The sequence below is a fragment of the Microcaecilia unicolor genome, chromosome 11 (assembly GCF_901765095.1).
Source record: "Microcaecilia unicolor chromosome 11, aMicUni1.1, whole genome shotgun sequence".
Lineage (NCBI taxonomy): Eukaryota > Metazoa > Chordata > Amphibia > Gymnophiona > Siphonopidae > Microcaecilia > Microcaecilia unicolor.
Window position 1 is genome coordinate 83,872,537 of NC_044041.1, and position 24,448 is coordinate 83,896,984.

General features: G+C 45.6%; 1 protein-coding gene across 2 annotated transcripts in view; it reads right to left on the bottom strand.

Moving 5' to 3' along the window:
* Positions 1-24,448, bottom strand: part of SH3GL1 (SH3 domain containing GRB2 like 1, endophilin A2) — a 168,706-nt gene that overhangs the window by 17,662 nt on the left and 126,596 nt on the right. Inside the window, exon 9 of one of the 2 annotated variants that reach the window (XM_030217343.1) lies at positions 10,518-10,574. The exons of the other annotated variant lie outside the window; for it this stretch is intronic. Within the exon in view, the coding sequence (XP_030073203.1) occupies positions 10,518-10,574 (57 nt within the window). The remainder of the gene's footprint in view (positions 1-10,517; positions 10,575-24,448) is intronic. 2 annotated transcript variants of the gene reach the window in all.

Sequence of the window (24,448 nt, forward strand, 5' to 3'; positions counted from 1 at the left end):
GCACCACCACCATAGACATAGCCATAGAGCCCAGGATTTGCAAATAGTCCCAGACTGTGCGCTATGGAAACTCGCACAATTGGCGCCTCTGTCTCCTCAGCTTCTCTATCCACTCCTCTGGAAGGTAAGCCATCTCCCGGCTCGTGTCGAAGCAGACTCCCAGGAACTCCAAAACTTAAGATGAGTAAGGTGGCTCTTGGTTCAATTCACGACCCAGCCCAGAGAGATTCCTAGAGAGATGACCTGACTGGCCTGCCACTGCATCTGCTCAAATCAGCCAAACATCCAGATATGGCAGGAACCCGAATCCCCTGAAACCAAAGAAGCACAGTCACCACCACTTTGTAGAATGTGTGGGATGCTGTAGCCAGGCCAAAAGGCAAGACCTGAAATTGAAAGTGCCGCCCCAGCATACAGAAATCTCCTATAATGAACCACAATGGGAATGGAGAGATAAGCCTCCATGAAGTCCAGGGAAGTAAAAAAAAAACAACTCCCCTGGCCACACTGATACGATGACAGAGCACAGAGCCTCTAAAGTGCTGGACTCTGAGGCAAGCATTGATCCCTTTCTGGTCCAAGATGGGCCGGAAGAAGCCATCCTTCTTTGGGACCATGAAATACAGAAAAGTAACAGTCCCCAGGCTGTGCTTTGCTGGCATAACATGTTCCACCACTCCCATATCGCAGAAATGCTGAAGGGTAATAACAGCCTGGTGCTTTACAGCCAAGCTGTGGGGGAGAGGTCAAGAAGACATCCGGAACCAGACCGAATTCCATACAGCACCACCTCTCAACCAACTCTAGAACCCACTGATCTGACGTGAGTCAGACTCACTCGTTGTGGACAGCCTGCCTCCCACTGGAAACGAGGGACCCGGCGCACCCTCCCTCCCCACGCTGGGCTGAAGGGTGTCGCTCAGACCTGAAGCAGACCAATCCCTTGCCGCAGCTCAGGGAGAGCCATGCCTCCCCCATATCCTTCACCAACTTCTCCATCACCAAAGAGCAAGCACACCCTAAAGAGCAGCTGACTCAAAAAGCTTCTTGGAAGCTGCAACCAACAGCGACCCTCGATGCCGCCAATGAGCAGGAAGCTATGTAGACCAGATTATATAGGACGTCCGCCCAAAAAGGCCAACCTGGATTCCAAGCAAGAAGTTTCCAGGAACTCTGGCAACTGCTGGAACGAATGCAGCATAGAGCTACGTAACTGCCACAATAGCAGCCTGAATGCTGGAGCCCCCACTGAAAAGGCCAGGCGCCCCAGCAACCCCAATGGGACCATCCAGGGACTCCTCCTCTCCACCATCAAGTTGATTGAGGGCCTTATGGAGTGGAAAATGCCTTGGGGCCCCGAAGGGCCCACTGTGGGTTGCCTAAGCATTGCCAAAGGCTAAGACGAGGCAGCTCCTCATGATAAGTGGCCCAGAACCCATAGGATTGCTCTTCCGCAGCCCCCCAACAGGGAGGGTCCTTGGAACCCAAGAGGACCCAAGTCCTCCTCCACTCCTGGTGAAGAGCTAGGATCCCCCAGAAGACAAGATACATTCTACTGTGCTAAAACCCTAAAATGGGGCTCCTGCCACTCCCCTCGGAGCCCCCCACCAAGAAGATGAGGGTTAGGGAAAGGGCTAGGATTAGTCTCAAGAGGGAACCTGTGCAGGGCATACTTAACCATCTGGGTCAAGCTCCAGAGGCAAAAAACCCACACCATGGCCCTTACGGACACCCTCCAGGGGCCCCACCTGCAGAGAGACCCGGGGTGGACAGGAATGAAAAAGGCCTACCACATGACCAGGGATTTGTCCTTCCTGACTGAGAGGATTCTAACTGCCAGGGTTGCCAGGTGGAAAATTTTTTTCCCACCCAAAGGAGCCCAAATCCAGCCCAAAACCCGCCCAAACTCAAACCCCGTCTCTGACATCCCCACCCCCGCATCATCACCCCCGCCGTCATCAACCCTGCCCCCGCCGTCATCGGCCCCGCCCAGAACGTCACTAACCCCGCCCAAAACATCACTAACCCCGCCCCCCGCGGCCGAAAAAAACGCTTAAAAAACCGCCCAAAAGACACAAAACAAGTCCAAAAAACTGCAACCCGCCGCGGGCAAAAATTTCCTGCGGCGGGTCGCGGAAAACCGCCCACCTGGCAACACTGCTAACTGCCAATGTGCCTTGGCAGCCACACAGAAAGAAATGTATCCATTTGAGCTTTGGGGGGAGGGAACAGCATGGTGAAATTAGATCTTACCTGCTAATTTTCTTTCCTCTAGACCCTCCAGACCGGTCAAGACGCGTGGGTTATGTCCTCCTACCAGCAGAGGGAGACTGAGAAAACACTAAGCTTTTGAAGCCTGTATATATAACCTGTGCAGAACCTCCACTAGCCAGTATACCCCTGACAAAGCAGAGAAACAAAAAACACTAACAACAACTAGCAACCCTGTACGTGGTCACAGTAAACTGCAAAAACAAGAAACATCTTCCGCTTGCTCTTACAGAAACATGTTCCTTTGCCTTTGATAAAACAGTTGGGCTTCTACAGGTGGACTATCAAAGAAGAGCCCCACCTGTCCCGGACTCCTATCACAAAACAGAAATAAACAGTCTGCAATTAGAGAAACAACAATTTACAGCAGCCAAGAATTATCCAACAAATACACCTCCTGGCCTCCAATACAGACAGGGCGGGCTCTTGACCGGTCTGGAGGGTCTAGAGGAAAGAAAATTAGCAGGTAAGATCTAATTTCACCTTCCTCAGCGACCCTCCAGACCGGTCAAGACGCGTGGGACGTACCAGAGCAGTAACTAACTTATGGGAGGGACCTACTAAGGCCAGAGGTCAAAACTGCTGCCCCAAAGCGCACCTCGTCCTTTGCATGCACAGGAATCCTATAATGCTTCACAAAGGAATGCAACGAAAACCAAACCGCAGCCCGACAAATATCTAACAGAGAAATCATACTATTCTCCGCCCACGAGGCTGCCATTCCCCTAGTGGAATGAGCAGACCAGCCCCTAGGCACCACAGGACCCTTCACCAAGTAAGCAGATGCAACCGCCTCCTTCAACCACCGTGCTATGGTCACCTTAGGAGCCGCTGCACCCTTCTTTGGGCCACCATGAAGAACGAACAAACGGTCAGAGGCTCTGAAGTCCTGAGTTCCAGAGAGATAACAACTCAAAACTCTCCTGACATCCAGCTTGGCAATACCACGCTGCTCCGAATCTCCAGCCATATCACCCAACACTGGCAGAGAGATGACCTGATTAACATGGAACTCGGAAACCACCTTGGGCAAAAAAGGAAAGCACCGTCCGCAACGAAACCTTTCCCTCAGAAAGGACAAAAATGGTTCCCTAAAAGACAAAGCCTGAAGCTCTGAAACACTCCGTGCTGAAGTAATCGCCACCAACAAGACCGCCTTTAAAGATAAATCCTTACAAGATGCCGATACCAGAGGCACAAACGGAGGCCTGATCAAAGCATCCAAAACTAGCTTCAAATCCCACGGAGGCACCATCCGTCACTGAGGCGGACGCAGCAACTTAACACCCTTCAAAAAACGCACTACCTCAGGCACAGACGCGAAGGACTTTCACTGAAGCTTCCCACGAAAACATGACAAAGCTGACACCTGAACCTTCAGTGTAGACAAGGCCAGACCTCTATCAACACCATCGTGCAAAAATTCCAAAACTTCCGCCACCGAAGAGTGAAACGGCCGAACTCGATGGTCTTCACACCAGTGCTCAAAGATTCTCCAAACCCGGACATACACCAAGGAAGTGGATCGTCTACGGCAACTCAACATCGTAGCAAAGCCAGTGGACGAAAGCCCCTTCTTCTTCAACTTGTGCCGCTCAAGAGCCAAACCATAAGCGAAAACCGAGCCGGATCCGGCATGATTATCGGGCCTTGACACAGAACTGATCCCAACAAAGGCAGGGCCGCCGCCCCTGCCAACCGCACCAGGTCTCCATACCATGGTCGACGCTGCCAATCCGAAGCTACCAGAATCACCCGATGCGCTATATTACTCGACCGACTAACAGCCACAGAGGAAACACATACAGTCACTCCCGAAGCCAAGGCAACAGAAGAGTGTCGATTTCCTCCGCTCAAGGGTCTCTTCGGCGACTGAAAAAAAAAAAATCTCTGAACTTGCGCATAGCGAGCCGTTGCCCTAAGATCACCGAAAGTCCCCAGACCGACACAACTCACTGGAACACTGACCGAAGAAAAGACCACTCTCTGGGATCTAGAGTGTGCCTGCTGAGATAATCTGCATCTATGTGACCTACCCCGGCCACATGCGCTGCCAAGAGAGCCTGAAGATGAGTTCAACTGCGCCGCCAAGGCTCTTTGTTCCCCCCTTGACGGTTGACATATGCTACTGCCATGGCATTGTCACAGAGCACTCGGACTGCCTTGTGGCGAACCACCGACGTCAAGGCCTGGCGCGCCACCCGAATGGCCCGAGTTTCCAGCCGGTTGATGGACCACTCTGCTTCTGCGCGAGACCACCGGCCTTGAGCTACCTGACTGAGACAATGTGCCCCCCAACCTTGCAGACTGGCATCCGTGACCATTACCAGCCCCTGTGGGGACTCCAACGGCATTCCTTTCCCAAATTGCGCGGACTGAGCCACCAGCGGAGACTGAGACGAGGGGCCACCGACAGCGGACAACACATTTCCAAGTCCTGCGACAGAGGGGACCAACGACTGAGCAGAGCTGACTGTACCTGACGCATGTGCGCCCTGGCCCACGGAACTACCTCTATGGTCGCCGCCATCAGGCCCAGGACCTGACGATAAGTACGGGCCGTCGGCGCCTTCTCTGCAAGGAACCGACGAATCGGACCCTGTAACTTGGAACCAAAAGGCTGCACAAAGGAAAGTGAAGATAAGCTTCCGTCAAATCCAGGGAAGTGAGAAACTCTCCTTTCCTGACCGCACCAGTGACCGACCGCAACGTCTCCATCCGGAAAGAGGGCACCTTGAGTGCCGCATTGACCCTTTTGAGATCTAAAATGGGACGAAAAGTGTCCTCTTTCTTGTGGACCACAAAATAGATCAAATAGCACCCTGAGCGTTGCTGATCTGAAGGAACAGGAACCACGGCTCCCAACGCGAGCAGCCACCGCAGAGTGTCCCTCACTGCTGCCCTCTTGCTCCAAGACCGACAGAGGGATTCCAGAAACACTTCGGGAGAACAGCTTTCGAATTCCAGCGCACATCCGCCTCGAAACACCTTGAGAACCCACTGATCTGACCTGATTTGGGCCCAACTCTGGTAAAACAGACTCAGCTGAGCCCCAACATGCACCAGAGCCTGAGCCCGCACACCTTCATTGGGAATTGTGGCCTGAATACTAACCTCCCGCGGAAAAGCCACGCCCTCCGCGACGACTCTCACGAAAGAACTGTGTGCGCTGGAAAAACCGACCCCTAGAGGTCCTACTACTATTAAACATTTCTACAGCACTACTAGACTTATGCAGCGCTGTACAAATTAACATGAAAAGACAGTCCCTGCTCAACAGAGCTTACAATCTAAATTGGACAAACAGACAGCTAGGGGTAGGTCCCACTCGATCTGCCCGGCCTATACCGCTGAGCCTCCCTAAACCGTCCCAGAGAGGAACTAGTTCTGGCCCCTGCCTTGAACCGAAAATCTGGAAGCCATAGAACCTTGGTATCACTAAGACCTCACACTAACTTGTCCAAATCTTCTCCAAAGAGCATAGCTCCCTTAAGTGGCAGAGACCCACAACCATAGCCATATTTTTGTCTGAAGTAGGCAACAAATCATAAAAGCCTCAGACAAAAAGGATGAACCCATGTCCAAGTCGGCTAACTCCTGACCCCCAGAAGAACCAACATCTACCGAATCATCCAGGAGCTTCTCGGCCCAACGAAAACATGCCCGAGCTACCAGACCCCCACAAACCGAGGCCTGCAGGGCTAGAGCCGACAAAACAAAACTACGCTTGAGAAAAGATCCCAACTTCCTATCCTGAGGATCACGGAGGGCCGTTCCTCCATCAACCGGGATAGCCGTAGCTATAATTACTGCCGTCACTACTGCATCTACCGTGGGAGCCTTAAAGGAATCCCTATCGTCCTGAGGGAGGGGATAAAGCCTCGCCATTGCCTTTGCCACCTTACACGGCAAATCCCATTCCTGACAAATCATCTCCCGGAGATCCTTGTTCATAGGGAAGGATCACGCCTGACGCTGAATGCCCTTCACCAACGGATCCTGGACAGTTTCCCCCAAAGCCACCTCAGGACCAAACTGAAGGGTGGACGACACCTGATCTATGAGTTCTGACAGCTCATCTCTATGGAAAATCCGCACTACTGAAGGATCCTCTCCAGGAATCCAACAATCCTGCTCCTGAGAGCCGTCAATTCCATCTGACTCCCCCAGATCACTAAGCGCAGCTTCTGCAGCTACAGGAGAAAAACATTGCCTGTCCTCTGACCACTCTAACCGTGGTCTCTGAGCCAAGACGGAAATAGCCCCCTCTTCCAATTGGGGGGGGGGGAGGGGGGGGGTCCCGATCTCCAGGCCTGATACCGCGTCCAGACAAAATCTGGAGGAAAGCCCACCATTCCTGGACCGTCATTAGGCCCTTTTGTGCCAAAAACGGAGGCCGCAGGCCCAAAACCAGCCGGCTCCACGGGCCGCGTCAGACTCAAGATGGCGGCTGTTCCCGCCGAAACTGTTCCCGCTGACCCGGAGACTCCCGACACCATCGATCCCTCCGCGGTCAAGTCGGGGGGTGCCGCAGCCACCTTTATAGGTGCACCGCAAAGCTACACTGAGCGCCCGGCGCCTCTACCCCTCGCCACGAGCACGCGCGACATCGGAGGAGCTGGGCCGCCATAAACCACGAGGGAAGGGAAAAGCTGTTCCGCAAACGCGCCAAACCAAAAACTCACTCACACTGCAAAAGCACTGGAGAAAGCGCTGCTCTCTCGTTCCAGCAAGGAATCAAAACCCCCGTTCGGTCCGCTGAAAATAAATAAATAAATAAATGCCCTTAAAGGCACAGTACTCCAACTCTGGCAGCTGGAAATTGTAAGGCACTCAAGGCTACAATACTGAGAAAGCAGCCGAGGCACAAAGCTGCCAAGCAAAACGAAATAGAATAACTGACCTTAAAGGCACAGTACTCTAATTCTGGCATCTGGAAATTGTAAGGCACTCAAGGCTACAATACTGAGAAAGCAGCCGAGGCACAAAGCTGGCAAGCAAAATGAAATAGAATAACTGACCTTAAAGGCATCTTACTCTAACTCTGGCATCTGGAAATTGTAAGGCACTCAAGGCTACAATACTGAGAAAGCAGCCGAGGCACAAAGCTGCCAAGCAAACAGAAATAGAGAGCAGCAAAGGGGGAGGGACCCAAACATAGGTGTAACACCCCAGGGGGAAAAACTGGGCCCCACCAGACCCAGGGCCCCAAAGCACTTTTTTTTTTTTTTTTTTACACACACACGTACAGGGTACTGCAACAGAATAAAGTTTGGAAGGAAAAAATCCTACGACCCAATGACAAACTACCTCACCAGATTATTGGAGACTGCACAGGCTGTCAACTGCTACCTCTGCTGAGACTGAGAAAATACTGGCTAGTGAAGGTTCTGCACAGGTTATATATACAGGCTTCAAAAGCTTAGTGTTTTCTCAGTCTCCCTCTGCTGGTAGGAGGACATAACCCACGCGTCTTGACCGGTCTGGAGGGTCGCTGAGGAAATGTAAAATTTTCACTGAGAAAAAACAGAATGAATGAGTCCACATTTACACACTATAAAAATAATCCATTATCTCAGCTCAACTGCAGGCTCTGAAGGCCACACAGTGTGTGCCACCAGAATGCTCTATCACATGGCAGACACACACAGGCCAGTCTGACTACCCCGGCCTACCTTGGGCCAGGGCTCCAGCATATCTGCTGTCTCTAGCTTTCTCTGGGTACACCCTAGAGTGAAATTCTCTATTAGTTCTTTACTACAGCATTGGCTGACAAAGGGCACAAATCTAGCTAGTACATTTGAATATATATATATATATATTTTTTTTTTTTTGGGGGGGGGGGGGGTACATGTGTTGCTGAAGCAAGCACTTTTGGAAAGCCGGGGAGCTGCAGGGGGAACCTGTTTGGGGGGCGGGGGGTTACCCAAATAGAGCGAATGGGAAAGAGGGGATGAGGACTCCACTCCTCAGGCAAGGCCCCACAGGACCGAGGAAAAGCCTCACACTGAGGTACTAAGAAGTGCAACTGGGGGCTTTGCAGCCAAGCTCCAAGCTGAACCAGGCACGGTTCCGACACTGTGAGCGGCCATTAGACGACCAAGCTTAATCATGCTGTGAGGCTGCAGCCAGGGGAGCAACGTCAGCAGAACCTACCAGCTGCTAAAGGTAGAGAAAAGTACTGGATTGTTCAAGGCAAGGAGGTTTAATGACAGGAGACTGCATGACATAAAAAAGCTGAAGTTCATTTCCCCAGCAGCTGCCATCTTGGTATGTCCAAAACAATCAGTTGCTGCATCCATATTGTCATTGTGCATTGTTTTATCTCAGTTATATTTAGAAACATGCCAGTTTGTGCAGCACAAGAATGTGCACAGAATGGACCAGAAGGCACTGGCGGTGACGTTAAGAGGCTGGGAATTTTGGCGCCCTTTAAAATCATTGTTGTTCTGAGTCAGTGCTCACCTGGTCCAATGTTTAAGCCTGCCCTAAGACGGGGAGGGAGAAAAATTAGCAGTGAAGACTGTAGTCTGAAGTCTCCATAATCCTCATATGTGCAATTTATACTGCAAAACGGTACATAGTGCTCAAGACTATCTGCTACTACAGCAGTGACAAGTCAGTCAATAGGGCTGGGGTTGAACACCCCCTAAGCCCCACTGGCTTAGGGATGGGGTTCACTTTACAAGCAGACAAGTCTGAAATGGCAGTCTTAAAAATATATTACGTGCCTATACTATGTAACCCTATTTAAAAATAAACCAAATCCAGAGTCTTTTCAGAATACAAATATATGCTATAAGCAGCAATTTCAGCACAGCAAACTATCCTCTGTACATCACACAAACACAAATTAGCAGTGGAAAACTTTTGTTCAGCTGCCTATTGCAGGTAGAAAGACCACAACTCACCAGGACTGACAAAACAGAGAAATGTGATCCGCTCCATGTAGAATCTGAATTGATTTGCACTTTTCTGACCACTGACAGGTCTATTATGACCTATGAACTGCATAAGCTAAGGGCTCTAAAATGCCTGAAAGCTGCATCTTTTTGTACTTTCTGCTGAAAGCTGTGAATTTGAGGTCATACTGATTCAGCAAGGAGCACTCTTCCTCTCCCTGACAGAGCTAGTGCCGCTAACTCTACACCACAAGGACACTAAGAATGTACACAGTTTGAAGGCGAAGATGTGTTGAGGTTACTAGACAAAAGAATGATAAGACCTGGGTCCAGGATTGATTCCTGTAGCAAAATAGCACTACAATCTCCTGTCAAAGAAACCTTGGACTTGTTATAAAATACTGTATTCCATAAACATTTAGATACTGCGTTCTGTATGCCATAACATTCAGATAGTGTTTTCCATTTTATGTAAATAATAAAGTAAGACAGAAATAGCTGAAATAAGACAGAAATTAGCTGAAGTTGCAAGGCTGTATGATTTGGGAGGGGAATGATGCCCAATCCACTGCATATAAGGCACTGTTGTATTGTATTTAGACAGAGGCTGAGATGATCGACAGTGAGTAATTCTTTGTCTCTCTCACTCCCTCTCATAATAAATTGTTATTTGTTATTGCCTTATTGCTTTATTATTACCTAAATTGGTGAGGAATAAAGACTTTCCCTTCCAAAGGAACATAGTCTCTGTCTTTTCTGTCACCCCATATCTTGGGGGTGGCTGGTCCACTGTATCTTGGGGTGGGTGTAAGGAGGCAGAAACCCTACTGGTATATTTCTTATGGATCAGAGAATTACCACCTATTATAGCCTTTTCTGGGACTAGGTGATTATCAGAGGGGACCATATAACCACAGACTCCACTATAAACAAATCTCACGCCACTCTCTCCCGTGCTGGAAACAGGGAGGTCAATTTACAGTAATACAATAATTTTTTCAAGAAAAACATGTCTAAAGTGTACCATTTTAGAGGAAAAATAAAACTGAATCATTTGATCAAGCCATACTGTCCAATTAGGAAGCTGTTTTGCTAGGAAGCGGTTTTGTTACACCCACTCAATCAAGAATGCAGAACTAGAAGATAGAAATTATCTGCTAAAGAAAAAAAAATCAAAATCATTCATCACGTTTAAGGAATGCTGAACATTTTTCTAGGAGAAAAGATATTGGCATCAGTTTGAAGAGACTAAACAGCTCCATGCAGCAAAACGAGAAGAGAAAGGAGAGCTGGAGGAGCAGGTTTTATTCCATGCACAAGAAAGGGGCTCAGGGGAAGACTCACGTGCGCTCCTGGTGCTTGGGGTCCGAGAGGGCTTGTCAGATCGGAAGGACATGGCAGCTGCTTACATTAAAAAAGTAAAATAGATGCAGACAAAAACATTAACAAGTTGTAAAAGTGTATGCTAGAAGCATAAAAGGCAATTGTAGCTTTATAACAATTCAAGCCAAAATCACAATTCCAACAACTTTCATTCATAGTCCCCTGTGCTGAATTTCAACTGAACCCATGCAACAGTTTGAGCTCCAGACTGCTGAATTTCAACTGACCTCATGCAAACAGTTTGAGCTCCAGACTAATGCACCATCCGACCTATGCCCTTGCATTAGGGAAACGCCACCTTGCTTCCTGACATAGGACATGACGACCTAGTTGTCAGGACTTGAAGGGCCAAGAAAACGGCATGGAGCTTTAAATGGTTTATGAACGGGGACACACACACACATGCAATTAAGCTACTAAGTAGTACATTTAAACAAACCAGAGAAAATATTCCTTCATTCAAAGAGTAATTAAACTCTGGGATTTGTTGCCAAAGAATATGGTAAAAGCAGTTAGCTTAGAAGTTTAAAGAAGATTTGAATAATTTCCTAAAAGAGGGACTTTGATTAAAAAAAAATTGCATTGGAGGCAAAAACATATAGTAAAATTTTTTTTTAGGTATATTAAAAGCAAGTAGCCAGCAAAAGAGTTGGACCGCTAGATGACCGAGGGGTAAAAGGGGCACTCAGGGAAGACAAAGCCATAGCAGAATGATTAAATGAATTCTTTGCATTGGTCTTCATTGAGGAAAATTTGGGAGAGACACTGGTGCCAGAAATTGTATTCAAATCTGACGAGTCAAAGAAACTGAATGAAATCTCTATAAACCTGGAAGATGTAATGAGGCAATTTAACAAACTGAAGAGCAGCCAATTGCCTGGACCGGATGGTATTCATCCCAGAGTACTGACAGAATTGAAAAATGAACTTGCAGAACTATTGTTAGTAATATGTAATTTATCTTTAAAATCAAGCATGGTACTGGATGGCCAATGTAACGCCAATTTTTAAAAAAGGTTCCAGAGGTGATCCGGTGAGCCTTATGTTGGTGCTGGGCAAAATGGTAGAGACTATTATAAAGAACAAAATTACAGAGCATATTCAAAAGCATGGATTAATGAGACAAAGCCAACACGGATTAAGTGAAAGGGGGTGGGGACGGGACTTGATATACCACGTTTCTGTGATTTTTGCAACTACATTCAAAGTGGTTTACATAATATATACAGGTACTCATTTGTACCTGGGGCAATGGAGGGTTAAATGACTTGCCCAGAGTCACAAGTTGCAGTGGGAATCGAACACAGTTCCCCGTGATCAAAGTCTGCTGCACTAACCACTAGGTTATTAAATCTTGCCTTGCCAATCTATTAAATTTCTTTGAAAGGGTGAACAAACATGTGGATAAAGGTGAGCCAGTTGATATTGTGTATCTGGATTTTCAAAAGGCATTTGACAAAGTACCTCATGAATGACTCCAGAGGAAACTGCAGTGTCATGGGATAGGAGATGGTGTTCTATTGTGGATTAAAACTGGGTTAAATGATCAGTATTCTCAATGGAAAGGGTAGATAGTGGGGTTTCCCAGAGGTCTGTGATGGGACAGCTGCTTTTTAACATATTTATACATGATCTAGAGATGGGAGTAACTAGTGAGGTAATTAAATTTGCTGTTGACACAAAGTTATTCAAAGTTGTTAAATCGCAAGATGATTGTGAAAAATTACAAGAGGACCTTAGAAGACTGGGCATCCAAATGGCAGATGACATTTAACGTGAGCAAGTGCAAAGTGATGCATGTGGGAAAGAGGAACCTGAACTATAGCTACGTAACGAAGGTTCCACATTAGGAGTCACCGACTAGGAAAGGAATCTAGGTGTCATCATTGATACATTGAAACCCTCTGCTCAGTGTGCAGCAGCAGCTAAAAAATGCAAATAGAATGTTAGGTATTGGAATGGAAAACAAAAATGAGGACATTATAATGCCTTTGTATCACTCCATGGTGCGACCGCACCCCAAATATTGCGTGCAATTCTGATCACCACATCTCAAAAAAGAAATAGTGGAATTAGAAAAAGGTACAGAGAAGGGCGATGAAAATGATAAAGGGGATGGGGGGACTTCCCTATAAGGAAAGGCTAAAGCGGCTAGGGCTCTTCAGCCTGGAGAAAAGACGGCTGACGGGAGATAGGTCTATAAAATAATGAATGGAATGGAACGGGTAGGTGTGAATAGCTTGTTTACTCTTTCCAAAAATACTAGGAATAGGGGGCACGCAATGAAGTTACAAAGTAGTAAATTTAAAACGAATCAGAGAAAATATTTCTCTGATTCAACGTGTAATTAAACTCTGGAATTCGTTGCCAGAGAATGTCGTAAAAGCAGTTAGCTTAGCAGGGTTTAAAAAGGTTGATAGCTTCCTAAAAGAAAAGTCCATAACTTGTTATTAAAATGGACTTGCGAAAATCCATTGCTTATTTCTGGAATAAGCAGCATAAATGTATTGTATTGTTTTGGAATCTTGCCAGGTACTTGTGACCTGGATTGGCCACTGTTGGAAACAGGATACTGGGCTTGATGGACCTTCGGTCTGTCCCAGTATGGCAATACTTATGTTCTTAGAAAAGTCTATAGCCATTATTAAGATGGACTTGGAAAAATCACTGTTTAACTGTTCTTGGATCTTGTCAGGTACTTGTGACCTAAATTGGCCACTGATGGAAACAGGATACTGGGCTTGATGGACCTTTGGTCTGTTCCAGTATGGCAAACTTATGTTCCTATGACATTTGTTCTGACACCTTGGGTATACACATGGAGGACATGTGTGTTCCATCCAATTATGAAGGCAATAGTCCTGAGAGAGGGTGAAGGTGGCATTTGTAATAGGCTGCCCTTGAAGAGTAACAATGTATATAGCAGTTAGGAGATCCCTTGACATTGTGACTTGTGTAGAGCGGTTTACAATATTGGTCCAGTGGAGACTGAGGTACCAATTAGAGGGCATATGTGCAGTCTAGCAAAGGGAATAATGTGTACAGTGGTTCCCATGTGACCTAGGGCCTTTATTGATCATTTGTGGAGGTGGAGTTCTGTAGCCCAGAGCATAGTACTTGTATAGTTTTTATCCATGTGCTCAGGAGGCCACTGATGTACTGAATAATGACCTGACAACACCAGAGTGGATTTGGTCTCAATGAGCAACCTGAGACTGTGGAACATGGAGACTGTGGCCTGGAGGTAACTGAATGCATCTTATGTGGTCTGGCCAGACAAGTCAGTCATACAGACTATGGGAAGATGGCATCTCTGCTTGTGAAGGTGGATCCTTGCTATTGCTAAGTACTTGGTAAAATACTTGTTGTTGACAACAGTCTGAAATGAAGTACTCCATTTGGTAGTGATGGTTTATGAATGTAAACCATATTAAGCATCAGTGAGGATGGATGGGTATGTGCAGATAAAGAGTCTCTTCGGGCCAAAGAAGCAAGCCAATTAACTTGGGGTTATTAAGGGATAATGGTGACCAAAAGTTCATTTTGAACATTTGCTGAGGTCTCCTAGAGCTAGAAAAGGCCAGAAAATTTCAGATTTTGTCAGAAAGAAGCTGGAGTAGACCTCTAAAAATTAAAAAAAGAAAGAAGCAGAAGTATAATCAATAACCCTGTTGAGGAGGAGAAACTAGTTTCACTGCATGAGCTTTTATAGAGACTCCAGGGACTTCCGATATGGGTATGGTGCGGTGAGGACAGAATTTTAAACACTCCGGACATTCCCTGCCGAAATCTGCTACCTATCGGTGCTCTAAGCCCCCCCCCCCCCCCCCCCCCCCCCCCCCCCCCGGAGTGCTACTTTCTGGAGTCCTATTGGGGTTTTTTGGCGATTGCTTTCAGAGCAGATGACTTCCAAAATTACAGCAAGAGACCACGGATAAAGGCCGTTCTGCCGATTCTAAGATGGCCAACAAGGGTGCACTGCCTTCATCCTCTCCTAGCTCCGAATGGGCAGCAGAGGTTACCATGGAGATGAAGGCGGCTCTGGAGCACATGCTTGGTAAGCAACTCCAGCTTATTATTGGAGCAGTGGATTTGCCTCTCTCAAAATGGTCCAAGACAGAGTTGGGGTGGTAGAAGAGGTCATCCACATATTGGAGCAGGATAGACCTTAAGTGGCTGGGGAGCAAAAGTCTTTTGAGGACAACCTTGACAAGCAGGAAAATCGAGCCCAGAGGAATAATTTCCATTTGGTGGGCTTATCAGAAATTTTGCAGGAGCATGAATTATATACTTTGGAAAAATGGCTTATGAAATTGCTCTAGCTCTCTCTGGCAGCAGGACCTCTCAGAATCGAGAGGGCCCACTGTCTGGGTCCACGATAGGAGACCGCAGGTAATCATTTTAAAACTACTCCACTATGTGCATAAGAAGGAGATATTGCAAGCTATTCGGGCAGGTAAAGAGCTGAACTATGAAGGCAAACCCGTGCTTTGTTTCCAGGATTTTTGGCAGCAGTTTCAGTGGCATGGAAAGCTTTTGCTCCAATATGCACCAAACTGGTGCAAAAGCATGTTTGTTTCACTTTGGCTTACCCAGCCTGACTCCAAGTACCTCACAATGGATCTATCCAGACTTTTGACTCACTCTCCGAAGCTGCCAAATTTGTGGAGGGCTTGAAGATGACAAGTAAAGACTGACGATATGACTCTACAAGAATCTAGAGACCTTGCATTTGCTGGACTATTTTGGAACCATGAGGTTTCGGCTGTTTAAGTTTGCAGTTTGGACTGTGTATTTTGGGGCTAATTGCTTGATCTGTTATATGGTTTTCATCAATTCAACCTGCCTCCTAGAGTTTTCCCAGAGATTGCATTGGCGCCTTAACGTCATAGTTTTCACATCGTAGCAAAGAGTTTTGATGCCTGCCATGGATATTCTGGCTGGGACCTTTTTCAACAAGAAAGATGGCCTGTTGCTCTGGCCCTACACCACGACTGTGTGGTTGACTACACTTTGCCCATTTAGAGAACGGGCAAAGTGTAGTCAACCACACAGTTGATTCAATGATTATACAGTTTGCTATATTCTTTCATGGTCTGCCTGCAACTTGGTGCCATGTTTCCCTCTGGATGCTAAACCAGGGTAGTCCAGTCTTTGGCCTGCTCTATTTGCTGACTTCCTTTGGCAGACTGTGTTGTTCCTGCTCTAGCAGCCCCAGGACTGGACATTGGAGACCTTAATGTGGAGGCGATGTAGATATCACATATGCATTATTTGGTTTTTCAGATGTGTTAACAGTGTTATTTACAGGACTCCAAGTTTTTTCATTCTGTTGATGGTGTTATGTGCCATTTCTCTAGCTGATCTGGCTCATTTACTACCATTTTAGTATGGGTTTGCTTGTGTGGAGTGAATGGTGTGTGTTTGATTTAAACAGTTTGTATTAAGGGGGGCTTTCGAGAAAGTAATACCATTATGGTGATTACTTTTGGTTTGGGGGAGGTAATGCTTAAACTCCTACATCAGTATGATGACATTCCAATAATTATGTGAGGGCATTTCAATGAAATGCAGGACCCTCTTTTGGACAGGTCACATGCACCGCACAGGTTTTCTTTGGGGGTTCTGGGGGGATTTCTCGACTTTGTGGGGCATTAGGTTTGGTGGACATCTGAAGAACAATTCACTCCATGGAGTGAGACTATATGCATCTATCCCAGGCCCATTCCACATTATCTCGCATAGACTACATATTCATAACAAGAGATTTATTTCCCAAAATGGAGGCACTAGATATAGGGCCCACTGTGATATCCGATCACGCTTGGCTAATCTTAAAACTTGTTTTCTGTGGGCCCTATGTCTCAACCCCAGTGCCAGTTTTCCTACTAAATTGTATAGAGATGCAAAATTTACGGATTATATAGCACAAAAATTACAATGCTATGAGCAATGTAATCAGCTCATGTAGATTCTGGGAGGCAGCGAAGGCTGTTTTGAGGGATGGATTTTTGGTATATTCTAGCTATCAAAAAAAAAAAAAAAAAAGCTGAGAATTAAGAATTGTTAAGATTGAATGGTAGGGTCACTTTTTTGCAGAAACTGTTTGGTCAACACTGCACATTGCATTATAAAACCCTGTTGCTGGAAGCTCAGCAGGCATTGAATTCGATGATTCATCAACTGGTCCAGAAGTCCTTTGCTTATTACAAATATTGTCTCTACAAACATGCTAATAAGAGCGGTCGTCTTTGGCTAAGCTGGAACAGAGGTCTAGGGGGTCCTACTAAAGTTCTGACATTGCAAGATGTGTTGATTAACTCGGATCAGGGTGTCAAAAAATTTCAAACCCTTTTTTTCTGATTTGTACGCTAGTCCGGCGGAACCTCATCTGGAGGGTGATATGTATTTGTCCAGCCTGGATCTCCTGATTCAATCTGGCCAACATGATTTGGCCAGATTGAATGCTCTAATACAATTAGAAGTAGTAGAGTGGGCCATCTAGCAGAGCCAACTAAACAAAGCTCAGGTTCCAGATGGGTTCTGTGACGAGTTTTATAAATTGTTAAAGGATAAAACTGCCCCTACCCTCACTACTGTTTTAAATGCTATTAACAACAAAGGAAGGCTACCAGATTCTGACTGGCTCAAATCAGTTTTGTTGAAAGCAGGACGTGACCCAGAGTGACCTGAATCCTGTTATCCTATATGCCTTTTAAATTTTAAGGCCAAGTTGTTGGCCAAGATGCTGGATAACCACTTGGCTCCAGTACTGCCGTCTTTAGTGGCCCCTCAGGTGGGGTTTGTGCGTCTTCGAAGAACCTTTGGGAAATTAGAGCAGCGCTGGAGTTGGTGGGTGCCTCTTCACTGCACATCAGTTTTGATGCATAAAAAGTATTTGACAGGGCGTTGTGGGTGTTCCTTCATGGAACACTTTCAGCTTATGGGATACAGGGGCTTTTCATGGAAGCAATTCAGGTGCTTTACAATCACCCTCAGGCTAGAATTTAGGTTAATGGGAGCCTGTCTGAATTGATGTCCAGCAGGGCATAAGACAGGGGTTACTACTGTCCCCTACTGTTTGTTCTCACCCTTGATCCTCTCATTTGACAGATACAAACTAATCATGAGATCATGGGAATGCAGGCAGGGGCAAGTCAGTTAAGACTGCAGCTTTCACAGATCTCCTGGTTTTTCTTAAGGACCCCGTTACTTGCTACCAATTTTGTTGGATGGTATTCATGAATATGGGGATTTTGCGGGTTTCCATTTAAATTTGGATAAATCAAAGGCTTTGGAAGGGACGGAGGCCTTGCGGAGGAGTTGGGGAGCCTCCTTTCCGCTTGGTGGGCACAGGGTTCTTTTAGATTTAGGTGTGCAGTTATCGATGGACCCTTGGGCCCATTTGCTGCTCTCGTTGATGGGACACATCCAGTTATATCGTATGATTATTTTCCTTCGTTGGTTGTATGTCCTCCAGACTCTTCCTCTGTGTTTACTGCAAAAAGACATTAAGGTGCTGCAGAGCCTGGTGAGTGCCTTTTGCTGGTCTGCTAAGAAACCAAAGCTACGTTGGCATTATTTGCTTGCAGTTGGCGACGGGTGGCCTGGGCATCCTGGATATAAAATTGTATAATCACGCTTGTCTTTTACGCCATCTGCACGATTGGATTATGAATACTGACATGAATGCTTTTTGTGTACTTATTTCAGAAAATTTTGAAAAAAAAACAAAACCTCACTCGGACCTCTTACCCAAAATTCTGTCTGATTTAACAGTTGTCTCTCTTCTGGTCAGGTCCCTACCATCTGGAAAATGGTGTTGGTCCACCCTATCCTGAAAAAGCCTTCATTCGATCCTCTAGTTCTTGCCAATTTCTGACCTGTGTCTAAGTTATGCTTTCTCTCAAAACTCCTGGAAAAAAACAGCCTAGTGGTTAGTGCAGTGGACTTTGATCCTAGGGAACTGAGTTCAATTCCCACTGCAGCTCCTTGTGACTCTGGGCAAGTCACTTAACCCTCCTTTGCCCCTTGCACAAAATAAGTACCTGAATATATGTAAACCACTTTGAATGTAGTTGCAAAAACCTCAGAAAGGCGGTATATCAAGTCCCATTTCCCTTCCCTTTTGCTGAGTTGGTCCTTCACCCTAGACAATTTGGCTTCAGGGCGCAATGTAGCACCGAGATGGTCCTGGCTGCTCTTTTGAGCAAGGTTCATTCTCATCTAGACAAACATACAGTCGTCTTAGCTGTTTTGCTGAATTTATCCGCCACATTCGACCTGGTGGATCACTCCCTTTCGCTTTCTTCACTTGGTATAACTGGAACTGTTCTGTCTTAGTTAGTTTCTTTTCTCTCTGGCTGCTCATATAAGGTTACTACATCGTCATCCTCAACTCATCACCTAGCCTGTAGTGTGCCTCAGGGTTCAGTCCCCCCACCTCCTTTTCAACCTGTTCCTTAGTCCTTTAGCAACAGTTATTCAATCTGCAGGAGTCTCTTGTTTTATTTATGCCAAAGAAATCCTGTTACTCCATCCCACGAATCCTCTCTCTCCTAGTCTTAGCCCCCTGCAAAATTGTCTTAGTCTGGTTTCCACATGGTTGATAGACAACAAACTCACTTTAAAAAAGCAGAAGACTGTTGCCTGCTGGCTTACCGGCAGATTATCCTGCCCAAATATCCCGCTAACCTTTTCTGGAATCAATATTCAACCTACTGATTCATTCCGCTATCTTGGTATCCTCAATTCCCAGCTTTCCTTCGCCCCTCACATCTTCCATGTGTAAGACTGTTTTTTTTTGTTCTGTGTCAGCTACGCTCAATCCCTGTCTTCATGGTCTCTCCATTAGATTATGATCATTGGTTAGTGCTTCCAGGTCCCAAACAAGCCCAGTTTAGAAACCACGACACGACTTTTTATTTTGCTGCCCCTGTCTTATGGAATTCCCTCCCTCTCTCAATTTGTGCGGCGCCATCATTGAAGAACTTTAAAATTGCTTTCAAAACCTGGCTTTTTCATTCAGCATTTGACCCAATTTAGGTCCCATACTGGTAGCAGTATGCTTTTTTGTTGGTCCTCTACCTCTCCCTTGCCTTACTCCCTATTCCTTTACCTCTGGTCCATTTTTTTCTGTCCTGTCTACGTGAAATGGCCTTGTATGTTTGCTTACTCTTTACTAGCAACATTTGTAGTTCCTTTCTTTTTCACCAAATTTATTATTCTGAACCGCTTTGATATGCAAGTTAGCAAACACAGTATAGTAAGTCCTAATAAATAAATAAAATAAATACAGTCATGGAGGTCCTCCCTGAGCCCAGAGCCATGCAGTTCTCCACGCTTCAATGGTGACCGCTGATATGTGGGAGGCTGTGTCGTAAGCAACATATGTGGAATAAGATGAAAACAACATTCCTGTAAATCTAGGAATAAAGTGAGAATGGCTCTCTTGCCAATCCCTCTGGATAAGAGTACCAGCTAACTTTTGTACGATGGCATGGTTGTAATGTAGGATTTGCAAATGATGAACTATAGTCTCAAGTTTTGCCAGCTGCCAGGAGTAGGTTGCTGAACTTTTAACAGTTTCCCAGGCAATGCACAAAGAGGGGTTGGGGGGAGGGGGTTGTTTGGTGAGGTAGGGGAATTTATTAAAAAACTGTATTATGTTGTAGACATGGTTGATGTTCTTTACTCCTGTTGTGATACAGATTTTAAAATGTGTGTGTACAATATCGTTTAGTGTTTCTTGTACAGGCTATTTTGTCTTTAATAAAAAAGATAAACCATAGTCTCAAGTTTTGCATGGTGCCCTGGTAAATCTTTTATCCTATGATCTAGGATTTTGTGTTCCTTCCTAGGCAGGATGCTGACCTACATTTTGAAGGTTTTGGACTTCTTTAGAGCCATGGACTGATAATGAATTGTGAGTGGTGATGTCCTAGTGCAGGGTGGACTTTGTATTTTATGGTCAGGTGTCTGGATGTTGCTTGAGCTGTGGAGTAATGTATGCCAAATTTTGAGATGCAGATCTTGGAGGACCTAATGGACTGGTTAGTTTTCTCTTTGGTGTGCTGAGAGAGACTGAATAGCACTGAAGTCTTGTTTATTGGTTACATAGTAGCATAGTAGATGATGACAGGTATGATGGGATACTACATATATGTCTACCTACCTACCCGGCCATTGTTTTTTTCAAACAGCTAGTTTTACAGGACGTTGAGAGAATGGAAAGTACCCAATACTGAGGACAAACTAATATGTCAAAAGAGGAGTTTCTGGCAGTTCAAACTTTGAAAAAGGAAACATCTATCATCATCAGAAAGGCGGACAAAGGTGGAGCTATTATGGTCCTAAATAGAACATACTATATTATGGAGGAAATTCATCGACAGCTGGCCGACACAAGCACATACAGTAAGCTTGGTGAGGATCATACTTATAACTTGTTGAAAAAGATTCAAGATTTAACAAAAGAGGCTATGCAACAGGGTTTTCTTACCAAAAAAGAAGTCCAATTTTTGTGACCAACTCATCCAGTAACACCTATCTTTTACACAGTTCCTAAAATCCACAAAAGGTTGGATACTCCTCCAGGAAGACCTATAGTGTCCTCTAGAAATTCATTGTTAGAAAAAGTAAATTTGCTGACTTTTTCTTACGTCCTCTAGTACAAGAAATTCCAGCGTATATAAAGGACACGTCTCATTTTCTCAAGATTTTGGATACATTACATCCACAGGACAATTCTCTTCTGGTTATTTTGGATATACACTCTTTGTATACCTCCATTCCACAGGGGGAAGTGGTGGTAGCAGTTGAGAGAGCATTGAATAACCGACCATGTCCACATGTAGTACCCACAGAATTTCTGATCAGCTTGATTGAACTGGCTCTATACAACAATCATTTCATTTTTGATGATGATCTCTATTTGCAGATCTCAGGTATAGCTATGGGGGCATCGTTTGCCCCGTCTATTGCCAACATCTTTATGTTTCAACAATTTTATTAATGGCAACTCTGAAATTACATATACATATGTAGATGCATTAACAATCATAGATAAACTCTTCTTCTTAACAATTACATTATTGCCAACATCTTTATGGGCCAGTTTGAGGAACAGCATGTATACACCTCTTTGGGATACTCGAAGGTCCTATACTGGGGTCGGTATATTGACGATGTGTTCCTGATGTGGCAAGGCACACAAAATGAGCTTCTTGACTTTGTGCATAATCTGAATATTTGTCATGCCACTATCAAGTTTGAATGCAACTTCCACTCTGAGCATATTAATTTCCTGGATGTTTTGGTTAGAAAAGAATGTGGGACTCTCAGAACGAATGTTTTTGTCAAACCCACGAACAGAAACTCGTTGCTGAGATATGACAGCATGCACCCCCATCATCTAAAAGCGTAGGCTTCCTTATTCTCAATTTCTTTGATACCGCAGTATTTGCGATACCCCTCAACAGTATCAAGAATCATCAGGAGAGTTGAAGAATAAATTTAGAGAGAGGCTATCCAGATAAGCTTATTAAGCAATCTTAAAAGAGCTCTGTATAATCATCGGGAGTCTCTACTACAATCTGACCAGCATATAGCATCCAGGAACAAGGACAAGGTTACCTCTTGTGTTTTCAAATACTCTAACAGATCTTCACAGATTGCAGCCACTCTCAGGAAACATTGGAATATCATGTTAACTCAACAGACATTTCAAAACCATCATCTTATGCTGTCTTTTGCCCGCAATCAGAATTTACAAGACCAACTAAGTTATGCCGATGTGTGGTCAACTAGTCGACATTCGGCGGGATATCATCAAAGATGTGGTCATTGCTCAATCTGTACAATTTCAGCGGAAGGCTCTTACTTTAAGTCTTCGACAGGCAAAAAATATAACTTAAGACATACCACAACCTGTGAGTCTAAAAATGTGATTTACATCTTTCGCTGTCCATGTAATCTGCTATACGTGGGCCACACTACACATCAGTTTAAGACTAGAGTTATTGAACATCGACACTACTACTACTAAAGCGCTACCAGGGTTACGCAGCGCTGTATAATCTAACAAAGAAGGACAGTCTCTGCTCAAAGGAGCTTACAATCTAAAGGACAAAAAAGTGCAGTCAATCAAATTGGGGGCGGTCTAGATTTCCTAGATAGAGGTACAATGATTAGGTGCTGAAAGTGACATGGGCTGCAGATTGAGTGCATTTGTAGGTTAGTAGGAGAAGCTTGAACTGTATGCGATACCTGATTGGAAGCCAGTGAAGTGACTTGAGGAGAGGGGTGATATTTTTTTTTTATTACATTTGTACCCCGCGCTTTCCCACTCATGGCAGGCCCAATGCGGCAGGCAATGGAGGGTTAAGTGACTTGCCCAGAGTCACAAGGAGCTGCCTGTGCCGGGAATCGAACTCAGTTCCTCAGTTCCCCAGGACCAAAGTCCACCACCCTAACCACTAGGCCACTCCTCCACTCCTCCGCATATCGGTCTAGGCGGAAGATAAGACGGGCAGCAGAGTTCTGAACGGATTGAAGGGGGGATAGATGGTTAAGTGGGAGGCCAGTGAGGAGCAGGTTGCAGTAGTCAAGGCAAGCGGTAATGAGAGAGTGAATGAGAGTTTGGGTGGTGTGATCGGAGAGGAAGGGGCGAATTTTGCTGATGTTATAGAGAAAGAAGCGACAGGTCTTGGCTGTCTGCTGGATATGGGCAGAGAAGGAGAGGGAGGAGTCGAAGATGACTCCGAGGTTGCGGGCAGATGAGACTGGGAGGATGAGGGTGTTGTCGACTGAAATAGAGAGCGGAGGGAGAGGAGATGTGGGTTTGGGTGGAAAGACAATGAGCTCGGTCTTGGCCATGTTCAGTTTCAGGTGGCGGTTGGACATCCAGGCAGCAATGTCAGATAAGTAGGCTGATACTTTGGCCTGGGTTTCCGCAGTGATGTCTGGTGTGGAGAAGTAAAGCTGGGTGTCGTCAGCATAAAGATGGTATTGGAACCATGAGATGAGATCAGCAAGCCCAGGGAAGAGGTGTAGATTGAAAAAAGAAGGGGTCCAAGGACAGATCCCTGAGGAACTCCAACAGAGAGTGGGATGGGGGTGGAGGAAGATCCATGAGAATGTACTCTGAAGGTACGGTGGGAGAGATAAGAGGAGAACCAGGAGATGACAGAGCCCCGGAACCCAAATGAGGATAGTGCAGCAAGAAGTAAATTATGATTGACAGTGTCAAAAGAGGCAGATAGGTCGAGGAGGATGAGGATGGAGTAGTGACCTTTGGATTTGGCAAGGAACTGTGTAACACATTCAAAATTAGAGGCACAAATGACACGACATTGTGTCCAGGCCAAACATCAATTCGACCAACTTCAATGTATGGTCATTGACCATGTTATATTGGGTAAGAGAGGGGGGAGATATTAAAAACACCTTACGGCGTAAGGAACAACACTGGATTTATTTACTCAATACAGTGGAACCTAAAGGTTTAAATAGAACTAAAGAATGGAATGCTTATTATTAATTTGACTTCACTCCACCTTAAGAGGTGGGGCCATTTGTTTTTACAGAGGGAGGTATCCTGCGATCTGATTGGTTTATCCACGATAGCTATTAATTTAAAAAGGCGAGCGTTGTGAATTCCCCTCTGTGCCATCTTTGTGTAATTAGCGACTGGAGCTCGGGTTCTTTGGTCATTTTGAAATTTTTGGATTATTTCCAACACCCTTCCTGAAGCAGCTACAGATTTGACGAAACAAGGCACACTTGTAGAAGGGTTGTATAAGAGGCTGGGACCAAGATACTGAAGAAACTGCCGACTCACTTTTCCCTTATTGGTACCGGTCCAGCGTGTTTGGGACCCTCCATTTCCTCAA